Below are 16,732 nucleotides of genomic sequence, written 5' to 3'. Positions count from 1 at the left end.
GTAAAAGTTTCCTTTGTAAAGTATTCTGGTCATCAAACAAAGTTTGGAGGAGAGGAGGGGAACAAACCTAAAGGAGTTTAGTTTCTTCCCCCCTCCATCTGCCCTAGTGTTTCAGTCTGCATTTTGATTTTTTTTTTAACTGAAGAATGTTATTTGCATATTTATACCTATTGGTTGTCAGTTCATCTACTGAAGAACCTACTTTTAACCTTCAGTTTGGATGACTGCTACAGAACAGACTGTGACACAAAAGAATTGATTAGGGAGTATGAAGGTGAGCAATCACCAACTGGAGCCTTAGATCATTCAATTAACCAATACCTCCTGTTGCTACCTGTCAATACTGAAGTCTACATCTGATAAAAGTCACACCCTATCTTACCCTATGGCCCTTAGCACTGGTAGATCTGAGGAAAGCAAAGTCAGTGCAATCTGGCTACTCAACTAAAATAAAATTAAAGCTCTTGAGCCATAAATGTAGTACTTGGGGTGCCAGATCACAGTGAGTGTTATGGACAGGAGCCTCCCAGCTGTGCAATTCACTGCCTGACTTTACAAATACAGTTTTAAAAGGCAGGGACATCTACTGCCCATCTCTCTATCTTTTCAATAACTGGAGGCTGCCTCCTGTCTGTCATCTGGCAGGTTCTTGGTTTAGCACTAAATCATGTCTCAAAGCATGATTTTGTACTATTGTGCTTTACAACTGAGGTTGCACAGTGCTTCTTTCTGAAACAAATTCAGAGAATGACATCAAAATACTGAATGGATGCAGCAGGCTGGAAGTGCTGACAAATGATCGTGATGATCTGTGCCTGCTCCTCTCTGGGCAGGTATTGCAGGGTACTTGGCAATAACAGCTTTAGTCAGAAACTTCAAAGCTGTCTTGGTTAACCCTTCCACAGTTATCAGTGTAAGAATGCTTCCTTGCCTCAAATGATGAGAATTCTGTTATTACAAGTGAACAAGAAGAAAAGCAACCTGGAGCTGATGTCCTGTCCTGTGCAGCCTATGAGGAGACAGTGGTGCAAGCAAGCATGGCCTGAATTTGAGCCTTAGCTAAGGAAGAGTAAGAGCTCAGCCATTCCTTCCTGAAAACTCATTGGAAATATTCCCTTCGGGCCTCAGGAGAATAACTTTGTTTTTCAGCAAGTTATTTATTATCCTTTGGCTAAGTACTTTGATCAAGAAACTCATGCACTGAAGACTTTAGCATATCTTCTATCAAGATTCCTAATATATTATTATTAACTAACTAGTGCAGTGCCTTGATTGGTAAGCAGCAGTGAGATTAAGGGTAATTCTATTACACAGTAAAACTTGCAGAACAAATTTTTCCTGATAATTTGAGTGTCTCTTACTTAAGCTTGTGACTTGAAATAGGAACTGTCACAACCAAATCCCCTTGGAGTCAATGAAATGTAGAACAGAAGCAGTTGTGGAATCTGAAATAGAAATAATTGTATTTATCCAATTTCACTGTTGCTGTGTGAGTGTTGGAGGTGCTAATTAAGATGGAGCACACAAGTCATGCCTCTGTTAGCAAGCATACAAAACTGTTGATTTTTTGTTGTTGTTGTTGGCTTTTTAAAAACATCTGGTTGTTGATAATCTGTGATGTTTTCTACTAGCTAGAGACTTGCAACTGAAGTCAAGGAGGTCAGTAGATTACCATGATAAAGCTGGGAGATAGCTGGATTGTGCTCTGGAAGTACCTATTATCAGTAATAGTCTGGGGAGATGTGTTTTCCTCCTAGCAGGAGGCAAAGGTATTTAAGAACTCTTTTCAGTGCAGCGGCTAGAAGCTGATGGCCGGAAAGGGGGTGTACATTTTGAATACTGAATTTAGCAGCTGGTAACCACTGAAGTAGGCTGCCAAGGAGCGTGGCAGTCACCCTTTAATATCTTTGAACTGTGACAGCATATTTAAAAGTTATTTAACTCATATGCTGCATGCTTGATACAGAGGTTATGGGGGTTGGTCTTGGACTTAAGTTATGCACATTGCTCTAGGTCAGTGTTATTGTTCTGTGGGGCCTTCAGATTTCTGAAAATTCATAAATTTAGAGAGATGAAGAAGAAAGACTAGGGAAAAATGCAAGCCAGGACAAAGGAAAGGGCACATCGGGAGGAGAGGAAAGAATGTGATCTCATCAGAGGAGGACAGGTAAAACTGGAGTGAATAGGATAATTCCATTAGGGAATGAAGAAAAGCGATCCTGATGGTGCACTTGCCCTGTTGCCACGAATCCCTAGCAGGAGAGCAGCTGACTACAGACAATGGGGTGATGGCATCCTAAGATGAAAGTTCATGGTTGCCATTAGCTCCAAGTTGTAGAGTTGTAGAGTGGATTTTGTTTCATTCAGCATTTTCTTCAACAAAAAGGAGTTAAAAACAGAAAGTCGTATGTTCCTGACCCCTCACTGTTCTATAAATTTAAACTTGACAGAAGTTGGATGTTTGTTGTTTTTCATCTTTTTGAACAGGATATAAAAAAAAGTGCCTTTGGTCATCATGAAATGATTTTCACAGCAGGACAAGGGCATCTGGCACTCAGGGCCCCAGACTGCAAAATTCCATGGCATCATTAGCTGAGAATCAAGTATCCGTTCTTCCTCTCACTCCTATTCATATATGTGGAAGAAAGACAAGAGCTAAGCTGAAATAAAGAAACAAAAATTGCTATTTGGTGGCTGATGTGAAACTTATAGAGGGTCACCTTACCTACTGCTCAGTAGCTGTTTTCATCTCCTCTTAGCCAGAAACTAGTATTATATTGTGTTGGCAGAAGCAATCAATAGATAAGTGATGGTCTGAGGAATGCGACTGAAGAACAACAAAATTATCTGTGAACTTCATTAGTAGCTTTAGCATCTTACTGGGGCCCTTGTAAAGAAGTCTTACGTTGCTAGCTTCTGTTCATATTACAATCTCCCCCTATAGAAAACTTCATTTATAAGTATTAGCTTCTTCCACAAACAGAATTTATGATTTTAAGAAAAAAACAGCCCAAGCCTCATAGTGTAAAAGTGATGTTACTTCAACACACTGCTGTATCAAGCTAGTATATCAGGGAGCTGCTGAAAGCTCTACAGCTTCTGCAGGCTATGGAAAAATCCATCCCACTGTGACAAAATGAGAGGGAAATCAATATTTAATGTCCTGTAGCATCCCTTTTAATAATGCTATTGCACTCCCAAAGTTACAGGGAAGTTAACTGCTTTGCAAAAATTGTTCTCCTGGTCTGTCACTGCAGGACTAAAGTGGGTAGTAAGTCCGTACTACATTAGAGGGGCACAGCTACAGATCTGTTAGGGGGCAGTTTTTCTTCTTCTTTCTTTTTTTTCCCTGAGCCCCACTTTTGTCCCCCATTCTTACATCCTTCTTTTTGACACGACTCTCTGGTAACATTATCCCCATAGCAGCTGCTTAAAAAAAAATTCTGCATGTTGAACTGCCGCCTTGCAGCCTAATTTAAGGAGTATCAAAAATTCAGATCTTATTGCTGCTTTAAACAGATAATACTGGCCTTTATGTTTGAGAATCTCATTAAGAACTAGCTTTTAAGTGGACTGTGTGAAAGTGTGATCTTGTGCCTTCAGCAGTGGGAAGGGATTATCAGAGGGCCGAAGCTGGAATTCAACAATGGATCTCTATTAGTGGTATGAGAGGAGCTGCTGTGGACAACTCCCCTCTCTTTCTGCTCCTTGCTCTCAGCTGAACTCTGGGGACGCCCCACACATAGAAGCCTCTGTTCTTGTAGGCAACACAATTAAAAAAAAAACGTACAAAAAAAACCCTTGAGAGCAAACCTGTGCCATCCTGCATACAAACCATCTAACATTCAGTTTAGTTTAATTCACTGGTGTTTTAGTTTTGTGCCCTACAGGTTCCCTAGAAGTACAAGCAGATACAGGGAGACCCTGTATCCAGGACAGAGTCAAATTTTGTGTTGCCACCATGAGAAGATTATGGGAAGATGGCAAAGACATAGCCAGTGATGAAAATTGCATGGATGTATAGGTCAGAGTTCAGTTATGTCCATCCACAGAGCTAAAATATGGCTTAACTAACTAGATGTTGCATAAATTTTACCCCAGTAAAGATCTTTCATTGAGGCTCTGTCTGACAGACTAAAATATAACCTTGAGATTCAGGACCATATTCTGCTATCGCTATGGCTTACTCTCAGCATCCACTGAGGCTGACTATTCCTTCCTTACAGCTCCTACCTTTATCTGGTTGGGCACCTTTCACTGCTGAAAAGCTTCTCTCAGCTTTCTTCAAAGAAAAGGCATCCAGTAGCTTGCTTACAATAACATCCTATAGCTGGCCCCACTGCTTCCTATCAAACAGCAGTGCCATAAGCCACATACAGCAACACCAGCTTCACCCTGGCAACCTGGGGCTGAGCAGAGGCAGTTTCACCCCCTCCTGGTATCCACTTGTTCATTCCTTCCATGCCTGAAAAGCCTGCTGCAGAAATCAACCTGCAAGGAGGAAAAAACCCAAACCTGCAGCACCCTTGAGTCATCAAACTAAGAGGCATGCATAGCCTCTTAGCACAGGAGATGATACTTACAGGTATGTCTGCTTGAACAAAAGGTTGGTGGGTTTTTCATTGACATGGTAGAGAGGAAATGGATCAAATCCACCAATGAAATCAACTGAAAAAAAATCAAAACTCAAATAAACAAACAAACATGGCCAGAAAGTTGAAAGGAAATGAAAGAGAAAGTTGGTGCATGTCATGACATAACACAAAGATTAGTGAGAGAACAGAAAAATGATTTTTCAGGTATGGATTGCCTGGTGGAAATCTCTGCCTGTACAGACCTCTTTTCCAGGATCTCCTTGGATGAGCAAGTGTGCCAAGGAGGAGATTCAGCTAATACAAGACTTAAAGCAGAGAGCTAACAAAAGACCCCAGAAAAACAAGAGGGCCTCCCTCAGCCTGCTCAAGTATTGCCACCATGCTGTGACTTCACACAAGAACTGAGTTGACAAAGCCGCAGCCATTCAGCAATATGCTGAGAGAAAGAAGCTGAGGAATGGCTTGTGAGTGAATGCCAGCAGAGAACTTGGCAGCACAGCAATCCCCATGAAGGTTATATAGAGAACTGGGAATTTTCCTGCCCCACTTGTCTTTCCTGCAAGACAGACAACAGCAGCTTTGGAAAACTGCAAATACCTCATTATCTTCAGCTCTGATATTTTTCACATCCCCTCTGCCAACTCATTTTCTTTCAATTGTATACAAATAGGAACAATGCTTCCCTTCTCCTTATTCACATAAGGGCAATGTAACTCAACAAGGAAAGTTTTAAGTGACAATTCCCTTAGTAACCGCAGAAGAATTTTCCAAGTCTCTCTCAGTTCCCCTGAAATTAGGCCAAGTCTGAATTACTGAGCTGGCCAACATAGCCAGGTCAGCGAGGGTATGATGTGGTGTGATTTGTGACTGACCTCATAGACCTTGCAAAAACCTTTAAAATAGATCCATCTTAGAGCACTTTTTGGTGCCAAGTTAGTGCATTTTGTTTGGAAGAGTAAAAGCCATCCCATTCAAATGCCATTTAGAGGTAACTGGATAGTCTTATTAACTATATAAATACCTGTTTCTTTTCCTTTCCTGAAGGTGGCACTATTATTTTAACTAAAGAGTTTTGTTATTTTTCATGAACAAACAATAGAAAGAATGTTTACTAAATATATTGTAAGTAAGTGAGAAAAAAAATTCTTAAAATATATTTAGAAACCCAAGGACAAAGTATTGATGGATCCGTCTTGATGGATAGCTTCATGCCGATACTGTGATTTTTGGAACAACTGTGAGTTAATGGGCAAAATCTGTAGAGGTTCTAAGTTAACTGGGTGGATAATTCCCAGTAATGCCAGTAAGACTTGACTGTTTCTCAACCACTTTTGAAAATGTTTGTGCATTTTAAAATCAAGACAGTTTACAGTTTTAAAAACCAGATACTAACTATATTACCTCAGTTGTGGAGTATCTAAATTAGGAAGCCTTAAAGAATTGCAATTTTCAGTAACTCTCTAGTACCTTGAACAAACGAAAGTCCTATCATCTGAGCAGCCAACCACAGAAGCACTCAAAATCCAAGACACTTAAAATAATAAAAATCTTAACCATGGTTCATTGTTGCAATATATTACAGGGCATTAGCACATCTAAAATATTCTTGGCCACAATTCAGCATTAGTAGATCCCTACTGCTGTGTTTTCTCATGAAAATCACGTTAGCATGAGCTTCCTGATTAATGTGCCTCAGCACTTATAATTACTTCATGCTGCATATCAAAGGAACATTTAAAGGAAACCACAAATGGAAGAGAAAATTAAAACGCAGCTCAAATTTGTTCGGGTCACTGGAAGGATCTACCACTGTGAGTGTGAAATATTGATGGTTTGTCATTGTTAATTATTCAAGCTGACATTTTAACTCCAAGCTGGGAAACTGGGAGGGAAAAGGAATTTGTTAGTGGGAAAAAAAAAAAAGTATCCTGAAATTAATAGCTCTGTGTTTCTAGATAACACTTCCTTCCATGTGGTTGCCTCTTTGACAGCTACCTACTATAAAAATGAGCTCTGTCAAGCTGTTACTTCACAAGATTCAAAAGGGGCTCAAAACTCAAGCTATTTAGCTAATAGAAGAGGTATAGGGTAATTTAAAAAATATTACTTATAATGTAGCACCTTTGCTAAGTGCACTGACAAGTTCTAAACAAATGATCAATAATGTCAGTAGAATGAGTTCAGCCACACAGGATGGAACAGAAGAACATGAGGACAAGTCAGACAGATAAGCAAATGCATCTATTTTCTCTCCTATGAAATCAACATTCTTCACCTACTTTCAAATATTCAGTGCAAAGCTGCTGTTTTTCAGCTAACATCCATGCCAGCTGCTCTTTAAAACAACAAAGCTACTTGCACAAACCTAGTGCATGACTTAAAGAAGTGATACTTGGATATAAAGCCTTTGCATCAGATCCTTACCTGGAGTAAGCTGGCCTAGACCCAACACATCGCCAAAGAAATCAAACTTCACATTTTTTTGAACCCTGTGCTCTTTTGTTTGTAAAATTATTAGTCTCAAAGGGTGTTTTAGAAGGGCAAAGTAATCCAGGACCAGGTTATGGATATCTGCATGGCTCCCACAGACCCAAGTGATCCCTCTGAGTCTTTGCTCTTCTCTGACACATATCGTGGTGAATACATGACACTTAACAGATTTGTGTACCAAACATGAGGGAGTCAGCTCCTTCCTCCATCTTGTCATTCAGATACAGTACTTCCTCTGCTTTTCAAATTAAGTGGTCAGGTTGGTACTTGGCAAGAAATCTCATGTTCTGCTTCATCCTGGGCTGTGGCATGTGGTACTCAGCAGGTGGCCTACTTGAGTACTGGGCTGTATTCTTTGTTGGAGGTACTCCTAATTACAACAGTAGTATTTCAGTGGCATTACTCTTAAGCTATATAAGCTTGAGAACAGAAGCAGCTGCCCAGTTTCTCTAAACCCTAAGCTGAGTGAGTAGCCAACAAGCTTTTTTGTGCTGAAAGAGTGTCAGAATTACAGCATCTAACACATGGTGACGTGGGGGAAAAAAAGTCTCACAGTAAAAATAGCTGATCCTTGAAAGGTAGGTAGTGCCATATAACATAGATGGAGAGATGGAAAGGAGTCTGATGGCAACTCATTCCTGACAGACAAACATCTGAGAGAGAAAGAAAATTTAATAAAATTTTTGCCAAGAGATCTGTTGATAGATACTTACAGCTGTCTTCTTCTTCTGTAAAAACACTAACAACGTAACAGGCATAGACAAAGCCCACCAGCTGGAAAATAGAGAGAATAAATCATTTTAGCATCAATCTTGCAAGACTGGTCAAAACCTGCTTGGCATGACTTCAACAGCCAGCTTGTACTGTCAGCTTGGCAGCATTAGTGTAATGCTGGAGCCAAGTCATAGTTGCTGTAAGGTAGGGAGTGCAGGTGTAGGGTTAGGGGAAGACACTGCTGGGAGCATGCTCAAGACTAAAAACTTGCAAGACCCATCCTCGCCTTCAGACTAGTAGCCTGCTGTCACTAGAATGATTGGCAGGAATGTGGGCTGGCTTTGTTGATACTGAAACAACTGTGGTAAGTTTACTCTCTGTAAGAAATGGTGAGGATGCAGGAGAGTGCCTTATGTAACCCAAGGGCCAGGTCCTGCACTTGGGTCACAACAACCCCATGCAATGCTACAGGCTTGGGGAGGAGTGGCTGGAGAGCCGCCCAGCAGAAAAGGACCTGGGAGTGCTGGTCAACAGCCGGCTGAACATGAGCCAGCAGTGTGCCCAGGTGGCCAAGAAGACCAGCAGCGTCCTGGCCTGTATCAGAAATAGTGTGACCAGCAGGAGTAGGGGTGTGATTGTGCCCCTGTACTCAGCACTGGTGAGGCCACACCTCGAATCCTGTGTTCAGTGTTGGGCCCCTCACTACAAGAAGGACATTGAGGTGCTGGAGCATGTCCAGAGAAGGGCAACGGAGCTGGTGAGGGGCCTGCAGCACAAGTCTTACAAGGAGCAGCTGAGGGAAATTGGGGCATTCAGTCTGGAGAAGAGGAGGTTGAGGGGAGACCTCATTGCTCTCTACAACTACCTGAAAGGGGGTTGTGGCAAGGTGGGTGTTGGTCTCCCAAGTAACTAGCAATAGAATGAGAGAAAATGGTCTCAAGTTGCACTAGGGGAGGTTTAGATTGGATATTAGGAAAAATTTCCTTTACTGAGAGGGTGGTCAAGCATTGGAGCAGGCTGCCCAGGGAGGTGATGGAGTCACCATCTCTGGAAGTATTAAAAAAAGTCTGTGGATGTGGCACTTCAAGATATGGTTTAGTGGGCATGGGGATATTGGGTGGATGGTTGGACTTGATCTTGAAGGTCTTTTCCAACCTTTATGATTCTGATTTTGGATAGACAGACATATAGGGGTAGGTTTTATTAACAGAGGTCCAGGGGCAAGAACACCTCAGCTCTGCATTCCTGTCAAAAGGGGTATGCAAGGGAAGAGAAATTACTTTGGTACAGGAGCTACCAACAAGATGGGAGTAGGTTTTATGCAGATGAGATAGAAACTTAGTTAACCATAAAAATGGTGGTGTACTGACAGCAATGCTTAGAGACACTAAAATCTTTAGTGACTTTGGTTTGGAGATAAAAAAAATAATTGGAAAGAAATCCCAGTCTTACCCTAGCTCTATAATTTCTAAAGTTCTTTCTATCTGTAGAGAATAAACATATCTGCATGGACTAATCAAGCACTGGGCCTGCAAAGTGAACAGGCCAGAGCACAGTGAGAAACACGCAAGATGATAGCAGTGGTCTTAATTCACAAATTCCATAGGTTGGCAGTAAATTGCCACCTCCTGGGATTCTGATAGAAGCAGGGAAGGAGCAGTAAAACAATGGGATACTTCTCAAATAACAGCCATCCTGGCACAGGGTACCCCTCATGTCAACCCATTGCTCAGAGCAGTCTTTAGAGCAGAAAACTAGAGTGAACATTTTAAAAGCAGTTTAAAGTAGCCTGGTGGGTCTGTCCTTAGTTAGTAGCTTGTAGAAGCTCTAAATCATCAGAGCTGCCTCATTTGGTTTCAGTAACAAGTTGTTACTCAGCCTGACTAGAGAAACAGACTTCTGGTACTACAGCAGCTAAGCAGTCTAGATCCAGCAGGGTTTTATTTTGCTTTGCCTTCTTGTTAATCAAATATCCTCTCCATCCTTCATTTTACATCTTCACATAACACCCCACTTAGCAAGATCTTGGCTGACAGTTAACTGTATTAGTAAAGTTATTGGGAGACATAATTGTTTTCCCTTGAACTCAATTCTTTTGAACAAGAGTTAGAGTGTAACATACAGTGACTCACGGAGGGAAAACAGAATGATGCATGGTAGGGCTTGAAAAGTAGAGTCCATTCATTTTTAATATGACAGAAAAATACATCACACCAGAAAACAAAAGGAAAGATAACGAGATTTCTACTGGGGAGTTAAGGCATTTGTGATTTCTCCAGCTCTCCCTAACAAAACGCACCTTGTTGGAAGGAAATGCAAGATTTTTGTAGCATCACTAAACCTTGTATTTCCTTCACAACTTTCTATAATCATCCGAAAGACAAGCCAGCTGTCATTTCCTCTTGGGTGAACCTTATGGAAGCATGTTCCAGTACCTCAGGGGAGGAGGGGTAGCTCAATGCACTCACTCCCCCGCTGTGCATTTTTGAAACCAGGGCTACTTCATACTAAGTTTGTGAGCTAGAGCAGCCTTCATGCAGAAAAAAATTAAATCCTTCTGGGTGTGATGCTAACTGCGAGGCCCCATGCAATAGCTAATTTGATTTTACCTGCTGACTTAGAATTGCCTCCGAGTAGAACCATTGCTCTTTAAAGGCAGGGGAAAAGAAAACAAACACAAAAACCCCCAAAACAACAACAAAAAAGTCAGAATAATCAGAGATTTTTCTTCTTTCCTATTGCTTGTACTGTGCTAATGTAAAACCCGGGCAATTTTTTTTTTTCCTTAAGTTTAGGGCAGGTTCGGTATCCAGGCACAAGGGCTGAGGCCCCGGAACTGGCCGTGGTGCTGACGCAAGCCCCAAGGCTGCTCCCCGTGGCCTTGCGTCATGGGGTAGGCTTGGCTGCGAAAGTCGCCATTAGTGCTCATCAGTTGGGCTGTGGTAGCTGACCCTGTTGCCACTTATGGCTCTTGCAAAAAACAGAGTGCTTCAGCTTAAAGCCGTCCCAGCACACAGCGAGACATCTAACCACCTGTCTGCATGCTCTGGTCTCCAACATCAGTGCATTTGCACTAACCCTAGGATCAAATCAGGAGTGTGGCCACTCACATTCTTTATACCTGCTCTAGCATTTTTATAGTTTGAAGATCCAGGATTTTACGTTTTCACAGGATATAAGGTCAAATAATGCAATTTACATACACACAAATATACAAGCAGGAAAGCTGCCATTTGAACGTGTGCCCTGATTCCAAGGGAACTCTACGCAGGTTTTCTCTTTCCCCAGATTTTCCATTATGCCTCAGAGTAGGAACTTTGGGTTAACAGCCAGGCAAAGTAGCAGCCCTAAATCCATTCACTGTTATTACAGTCTGTAACATGTACACACAAACCTTCTGTGATATCTGTGTCAGGGAACACCTGGTAGTATTAACAACGAAAATTACTTACCTGCCCAGTTTATAGGCAGAGCACGTCAACAATTATCAGCTATACTGTCATGAGGAACCTGATAAACCTCTGAAAATTGTTCACAGTTCAGAAGCACCAAGCAAGCAGTAAGATTGACTTGGGAAGTTTGTTTTGCACAGAAATTAATGCCTCATAACCCTCAACCATCATTTGTCTCACCCCATACATTTTTCCGTTTATGACTAAGATGACCTTTTGCATTCAGAAAAGCAAACCAACCAAAAGCTAGTGAATTAAGTGAACTTCTCTAAATGTCTAATTCCAGCTCCACTGGAGTGGAGGATTTTCTTTTTTATTTCTTCTATCTCCTGACTTTGTTTCAAAATTACCTGTTTAATGTTTACAATTTACTTTTTATTGATTTTATAATCCATTCCTTCTTTAACATGTTTCATCAATAAAAAATTGTTTATTTAATGGCACTTTTTATTTAAAGAAGTTTTGCTAGTCTTGCAACCCAGCCAGAGCAGGAAAGTTTCAGTGACAAGGAGGGAAGAGACATACAACATAAACATGAATCGCATTTTTATACAGGCTGACCTAAACGATAATTAAACATACCACCTCAGAGGTGAAGTGAACTCCTGGGACTCCCCATGTCTCACCTGGTGCATGAATTACAAATGAAATATAGCTACAGAGGAGAAATGACACCCCTGTTGTCCAATCCTTTTTACTGGAAGAGTCTGCTAGAATGTGGGATGAGCAGACTCCAAGAGATACCAACGGTTCGCTTCTGACTGCATCCTTGATGGAGATGTATCAAGCCCCCAAACATCACCAAGTTTAGCAGCAGTTAATACAGAACAGAAAGCTTCACAGAAGCCAAGATTTAGAAGTAATTTCACTCTTGCTTAAAGTGCCATATTGGTTGCTGATTTCAATACAAAAGAGGGTTTTAAGCTCTCCTATCCCAGGGAAATGGCAATAACTCTTAGATCTTTGCAAGTTATGTTGGGGAGGTGGAAGAGGAGGGAAAATGTCAGTGATGTAAAATGACACTAAGCTATTGCTCTAATTCCCCAAAGAATGTTCTTGGGCTTTAGCCTCTGCTGCTGTTTCTCTACTTGTTCTGCATGTTCAGTACCAGCTTCCTCCAGGCTGCAGAAGTATCCGATTAAGCTTTTTATTAAGAACACATGTTGTAGGCAGGTGTGTTCAGTCAGCCTGTCAGACAGCCTGGGAATGCACATGCTGCCAGACAAAGGAGGATGGAGCTGGGATGTCCCAAGCATTCTGCAGGCAAATGAACAGAGCAGAAAAGACAGGAAGAGACAAGTGTGCCCAAAGGGAATGAGGAAAACAAGTCTGTGCACCCCTCTGCCCTGCTGTCAACTTTTTAATAGAGAGTTGAAAAGTATTCATAAAAGAGCAGCATTGAACTGAAGTGCTGGAGCCAGGAAGAATGAATTACAGTAAGATCTACAGAAAGGGACCAGCTGGCTGCAATTGTGCAAAATACGTGGAGGATGGGAAGGCAAGCTTTAGGAGGTGTTACTGTGGCTTGTGTGAGATATTAACTTTAGTCTACATCTGTCCCAGTGAAGATTCTGGGCTCTTCAACTCTTCTCTCAATAGAAAAAACTTGCCATTTGATTTTCCACCACAGAGAATATGTGCAGAGTTTCCTCCTTCAGGGCAGATTTATTCTAGGTTTCGCTTCTAATCAGAGCTAATGAAGTGTGTACGCTCTCATCAGTGTGAGGGGAGAAAATGAAGAAATCTCTGCTACAAGAAAGCAAAAAGCCAGCTTGTGAAAGAGCTGTTGTGACCAGATCTCTAAAGTGGCAATCTAAATCCTTTCATTCTTTGACCTTCTTTACTCTTTAGATGCAGTTACGACCACTGAAAATCTAGCTTATGCCAACAGAAAAGCATCTCTTGTGCGCTGCTTCTCACATAACATCTGCTGTCAAGGCTTCCATTGCGGCCTTCCTGGGAACCTTCCAACCTGTCAGTCTGAGTGAAAACAGCAGACAGGCAGGCAATGAGTTCTCTCGGTTGGGAAGACATTTCCCATTTCCATCCCATTCAATGGAGCCTCAGGAAAAGCCTAACCCTCCCCACTCCCAGAACTACCATATGGACAGCCCAGAGCTATGCCAGGTATTTCAGAACTAGAAATCACTCCTCTCCCTGCTGGCTGGCAAGCTGGGGAGATACAAGATGAATCCTTGCTAAGATAAAAACAAAGCAGATTTCTTTTCTTGACAAACTAGTTGCTGTTGCATTTCCTAACTGGGTTGGTAGGATTAGTTTTAAAGTGACATTTCTATAACAGTACAGACTTTAAGATGTTGTTACAATAAGCTTTTTCCTCCAATGTGTTCTGTGCTAAAGCATTGAGAAAGATTTTCATACTAGGCCCTACAGCTACTTGTATCACACATGGTGACAGATATACTGAAGTTTGATTGCATTCCAGATTAAAGGAGTTGCTTTTGCCTTCAAGGAGTACAGACGAGCTCTGAGCAAAAGCACACTGAGACCTTATGTATCTTCAAATGTATGCCCAGGAGCAGGATAATATAGTCAGCAGGAGTCAAGATGACAGCCAACACTGTGCTCACCATATGGGTTCAGGTTTGCTTTCCCTCTCCTTTGGCATGCAAGACTGAATTCAGTGAGCCTTACCCAAGCACACAATACAGTGCACTACAGTTCCTCAATAGTCTCAAGGAATTGGTATTTCCAGAAAACAACCAAAATGTCCACAGCTAGGTACTGCATAGTTAAAGAACATGGATTTCTCACTAGCATATGTGGAATAAAAAAAACCCAAACCCACAACCCCCCTGCCCCACAACTTCTAAAAACCATTAGGCAAAGCAAAAAAACTACAGAAAAGCACAATTTTGCCTGTCCCTTGCCCTTCTTAACAGGGAATTGACTATTCCTGTCTCAAATGTGTGGCAGACAAGGAGGGAACTAGGTCATGTCCCTTGCTACATCCCCTGAGCCTTCAAGTTCCTAGTTGTGTTTTTTGTACTATTGATCTGGTCTCCCTGCATGTCTGCAGCACGGTACCTACCAGCCTCTGTGAAGGACAGCAGCCTGTAATAGAATCTGCCTTAAAATGAGATAAAGAGAACAGAAAAAGGTACTGGCAGGGATCAAAGAGTTTGACCCTCAGAGACTAAAACGGGAGAGAACTGGCTGACTGTTTTCAGAAAGTGAGAAGACTTGCTTTGCACCTTACCTCAGCAAAGTGGAGAGGAAAACCTCTATTTCTCCCACTACATGACAAAATGATTTGAGCTTTTCAGAGCTGGCAGGAGTTACAGGCCTTGGGCTTCAATACTCTACCTTTATTACAGGATAAGTAGAAATTTAGTTCATTCTGCATAGCTCAGCACGTACAGCTTTCTTGCATACAAGTATTTTAGCCTCATTTTCAGGGTTTAGGATTCAAAAATCCATTATAAATTAAATCTCAGGGAGAAGGAGAGGGAAAATATTTACCTAAATCCTATTTTATCTTATACTTCCCTTCTCTGTCTCCCCATCTGGCCCTTTGTGGTGTTTTGCAGATGCACAGAGAACATTGTCATGGGCTTTTGGGAAGAAGCAAAGGAGAAAACACTGCCAGAGACACAAACTCCTCTATATCAGTGTGATCACTTAGCTCAGGGCCATGTGCCTAAGTTAGTAAGCTGCCATAAAAAAAAAAAGTTTTTCCAAACAAACTGAGGACCATTTGTTGGCTGAACCTCTAGCCTGAGGCAGAGGGACTTGTGCCAGCTCAGGCATTTAGGAAGGATGCTAACAGTGACATACTTCTCCACTTCAAAAGTCTGGGATGTTCTGACTTCAAAATCTGTCAGTTGTTTCACCCAGCTCAGGAACAGCACCAGCTCAGCATCAATCCCGTTCCAGCCAATGGCTCTTTATAAAAGACAACAGGCTCTATTTTTCTGGCTACATAGGTTTACCTTTCTCATACACATGCATCAAAGCAACTCTCAGTTCAATGCAGATCATTTTCCCTGAAGGAGAACTAACCAAAGAGTAACAGCCAGCACACATGCCAGGGAGTCTGTCCAACTTGGGAAACAGGAGCTTCTCTGCCTCTTTTTTGGGACATGGCAAGAAAGTGATCTGAGTCTTCCCTGCTCCCTGCAGTTCACTGGGTCACACAGATCATCCCAGCTAATAGGAAATGCAGAATCAAAAGGGTGGAAAGTTGTACCAAAAATGTGCAGAGAAGTACTTGGCACTCCAGAAGCTTGGAATTTCTCTATTTTTTATCCTTTAACATTTAATCAGGGCAAGCTACCCTTCTTTTCTAAGCCAAAACTGAAAGCTGAAACGTGAGAGTTTCACCAGTCCATGTCCGTTTGTACTTAAAGCCATTAAACACCAAGTAACAAACCAAAGCAGATTAGAAAGATGCAGTCTGCTAACTCTAATGCAGCTACAAAACGCAAGAGTACCGACGAAGTAAGGGGGCCAACGGACTTTGTTTCAGTTAATTTCACAGACAAGTGAGAAACAATTAACAGTGAACATTAAGGACACCGAATTACTGCAGAGGACTTTAAAAAGCCTGTGGAAGACTCCGAGGAAAGAGTTGATGAAAACATTTAGTGCTTATATCTTAGGTGCCAGCAGAAAGAAAATATGCTGCTTTTTGCTTGCTTAAAGTTTCTTTCGTTTGCTGGAGATAAGGATCTTCTCCCTTTTATTTCTTCACAACAACTGTGCACATATATGCTTTGCCACCCATCACTAAGTCATTTGGAATAAGAGAAATACTTCCTCAGAAGGGTCTCTGTCCTTGTGAAAACACGAATTTCCACATCCCAACAGGGATACAGAATGATTTGTTATTGTATGGTTGCATGTGATACATTACTTCAGGTATTAGGTTGCTGGTATCTATTTCCAATTCTTTCAAGCAGTCCTGTTCATAAGCGACTAGGAGAACAAACCAAAAAAACCCATGTACAGAGGCTTTTGCAATCAGATGATACAAAATGGGGTGGAAAATATGGGCCAGCCTCTGTGCCTGGAAAAAAACAAAACCAAACAGCATCTCCTCAACAATTGCTACCCCGCAGCGCTCTCAACAACGCACTCACCGCGATGAGGATCTGGAAGGAGCTGTGCATGACCTCGATGTACCGATACTCCAGGGCACAGCCTATCACAGAGATGTAGGAATGGCTATCCAGACCTTTGATGCCAGACATTGAAGCCTCCTTCCTTACACAGCCAGGACCGTTTTCACTCCACCATGACTGGTGCCGGGAGATGTTGAATGTCAAGAGTTCACTGTCCTAAAGAGAAAAGTTGCCAAGAAATCTCCATTTACTATAAGAGTGTCTGATATGCTGCCAGACAGAGGTCATACTAAGATCAATGGAAAACCTAACATTTCTAAGACCCGCGCCCTCAGGAAATGATAGCACAGATCAAAATACATTGGCTTTATGTTCCTTGTAAGTATTTCACAGGCAG

General features: G+C 41.8%; 1 protein-coding gene across 1 annotated transcript in view; it reads right to left on the bottom strand.

Moving 5' to 3' along the window:
• Positions 1–4,251: 4,251 nt before the first annotated feature.
• Positions 4,252–16,732, bottom strand: part of NKAIN4 (sodium/potassium transporting ATPase interacting 4) — a 48,979-nt gene continuing 36,498 nt past the window's right edge. The window contains exons 4-6 of the mRNA XM_082007432.1: positions 16,354–16,551; positions 7,799–7,859; positions 4,252–4,668 (exon numbers count right to left, since the gene is read on the bottom strand). Of these exons, the coding sequence (XP_081863558.1) occupies positions 4,580–4,668; positions 7,799–7,859; positions 16,354–16,551 (348 nt within the window). The 3' untranslated portion in view covers positions 4,252–4,579. The remainder of the gene's footprint in view (positions 4,669–7,798; positions 7,860–16,353; positions 16,552–16,732) is intronic.

The sequence above is a fragment of the Phaethon aethereus genome, assembly GCF_964289735.1.
Source record: "Phaethon aethereus genome assembly, chromosome: 16".
Lineage (NCBI taxonomy): Eukaryota > Metazoa > Chordata > Aves > Phaethontiformes > Phaethontidae > Phaethon > Phaethon aethereus.
This window is presented reverse-complemented; position numbering and strand designations above follow the sequence as displayed.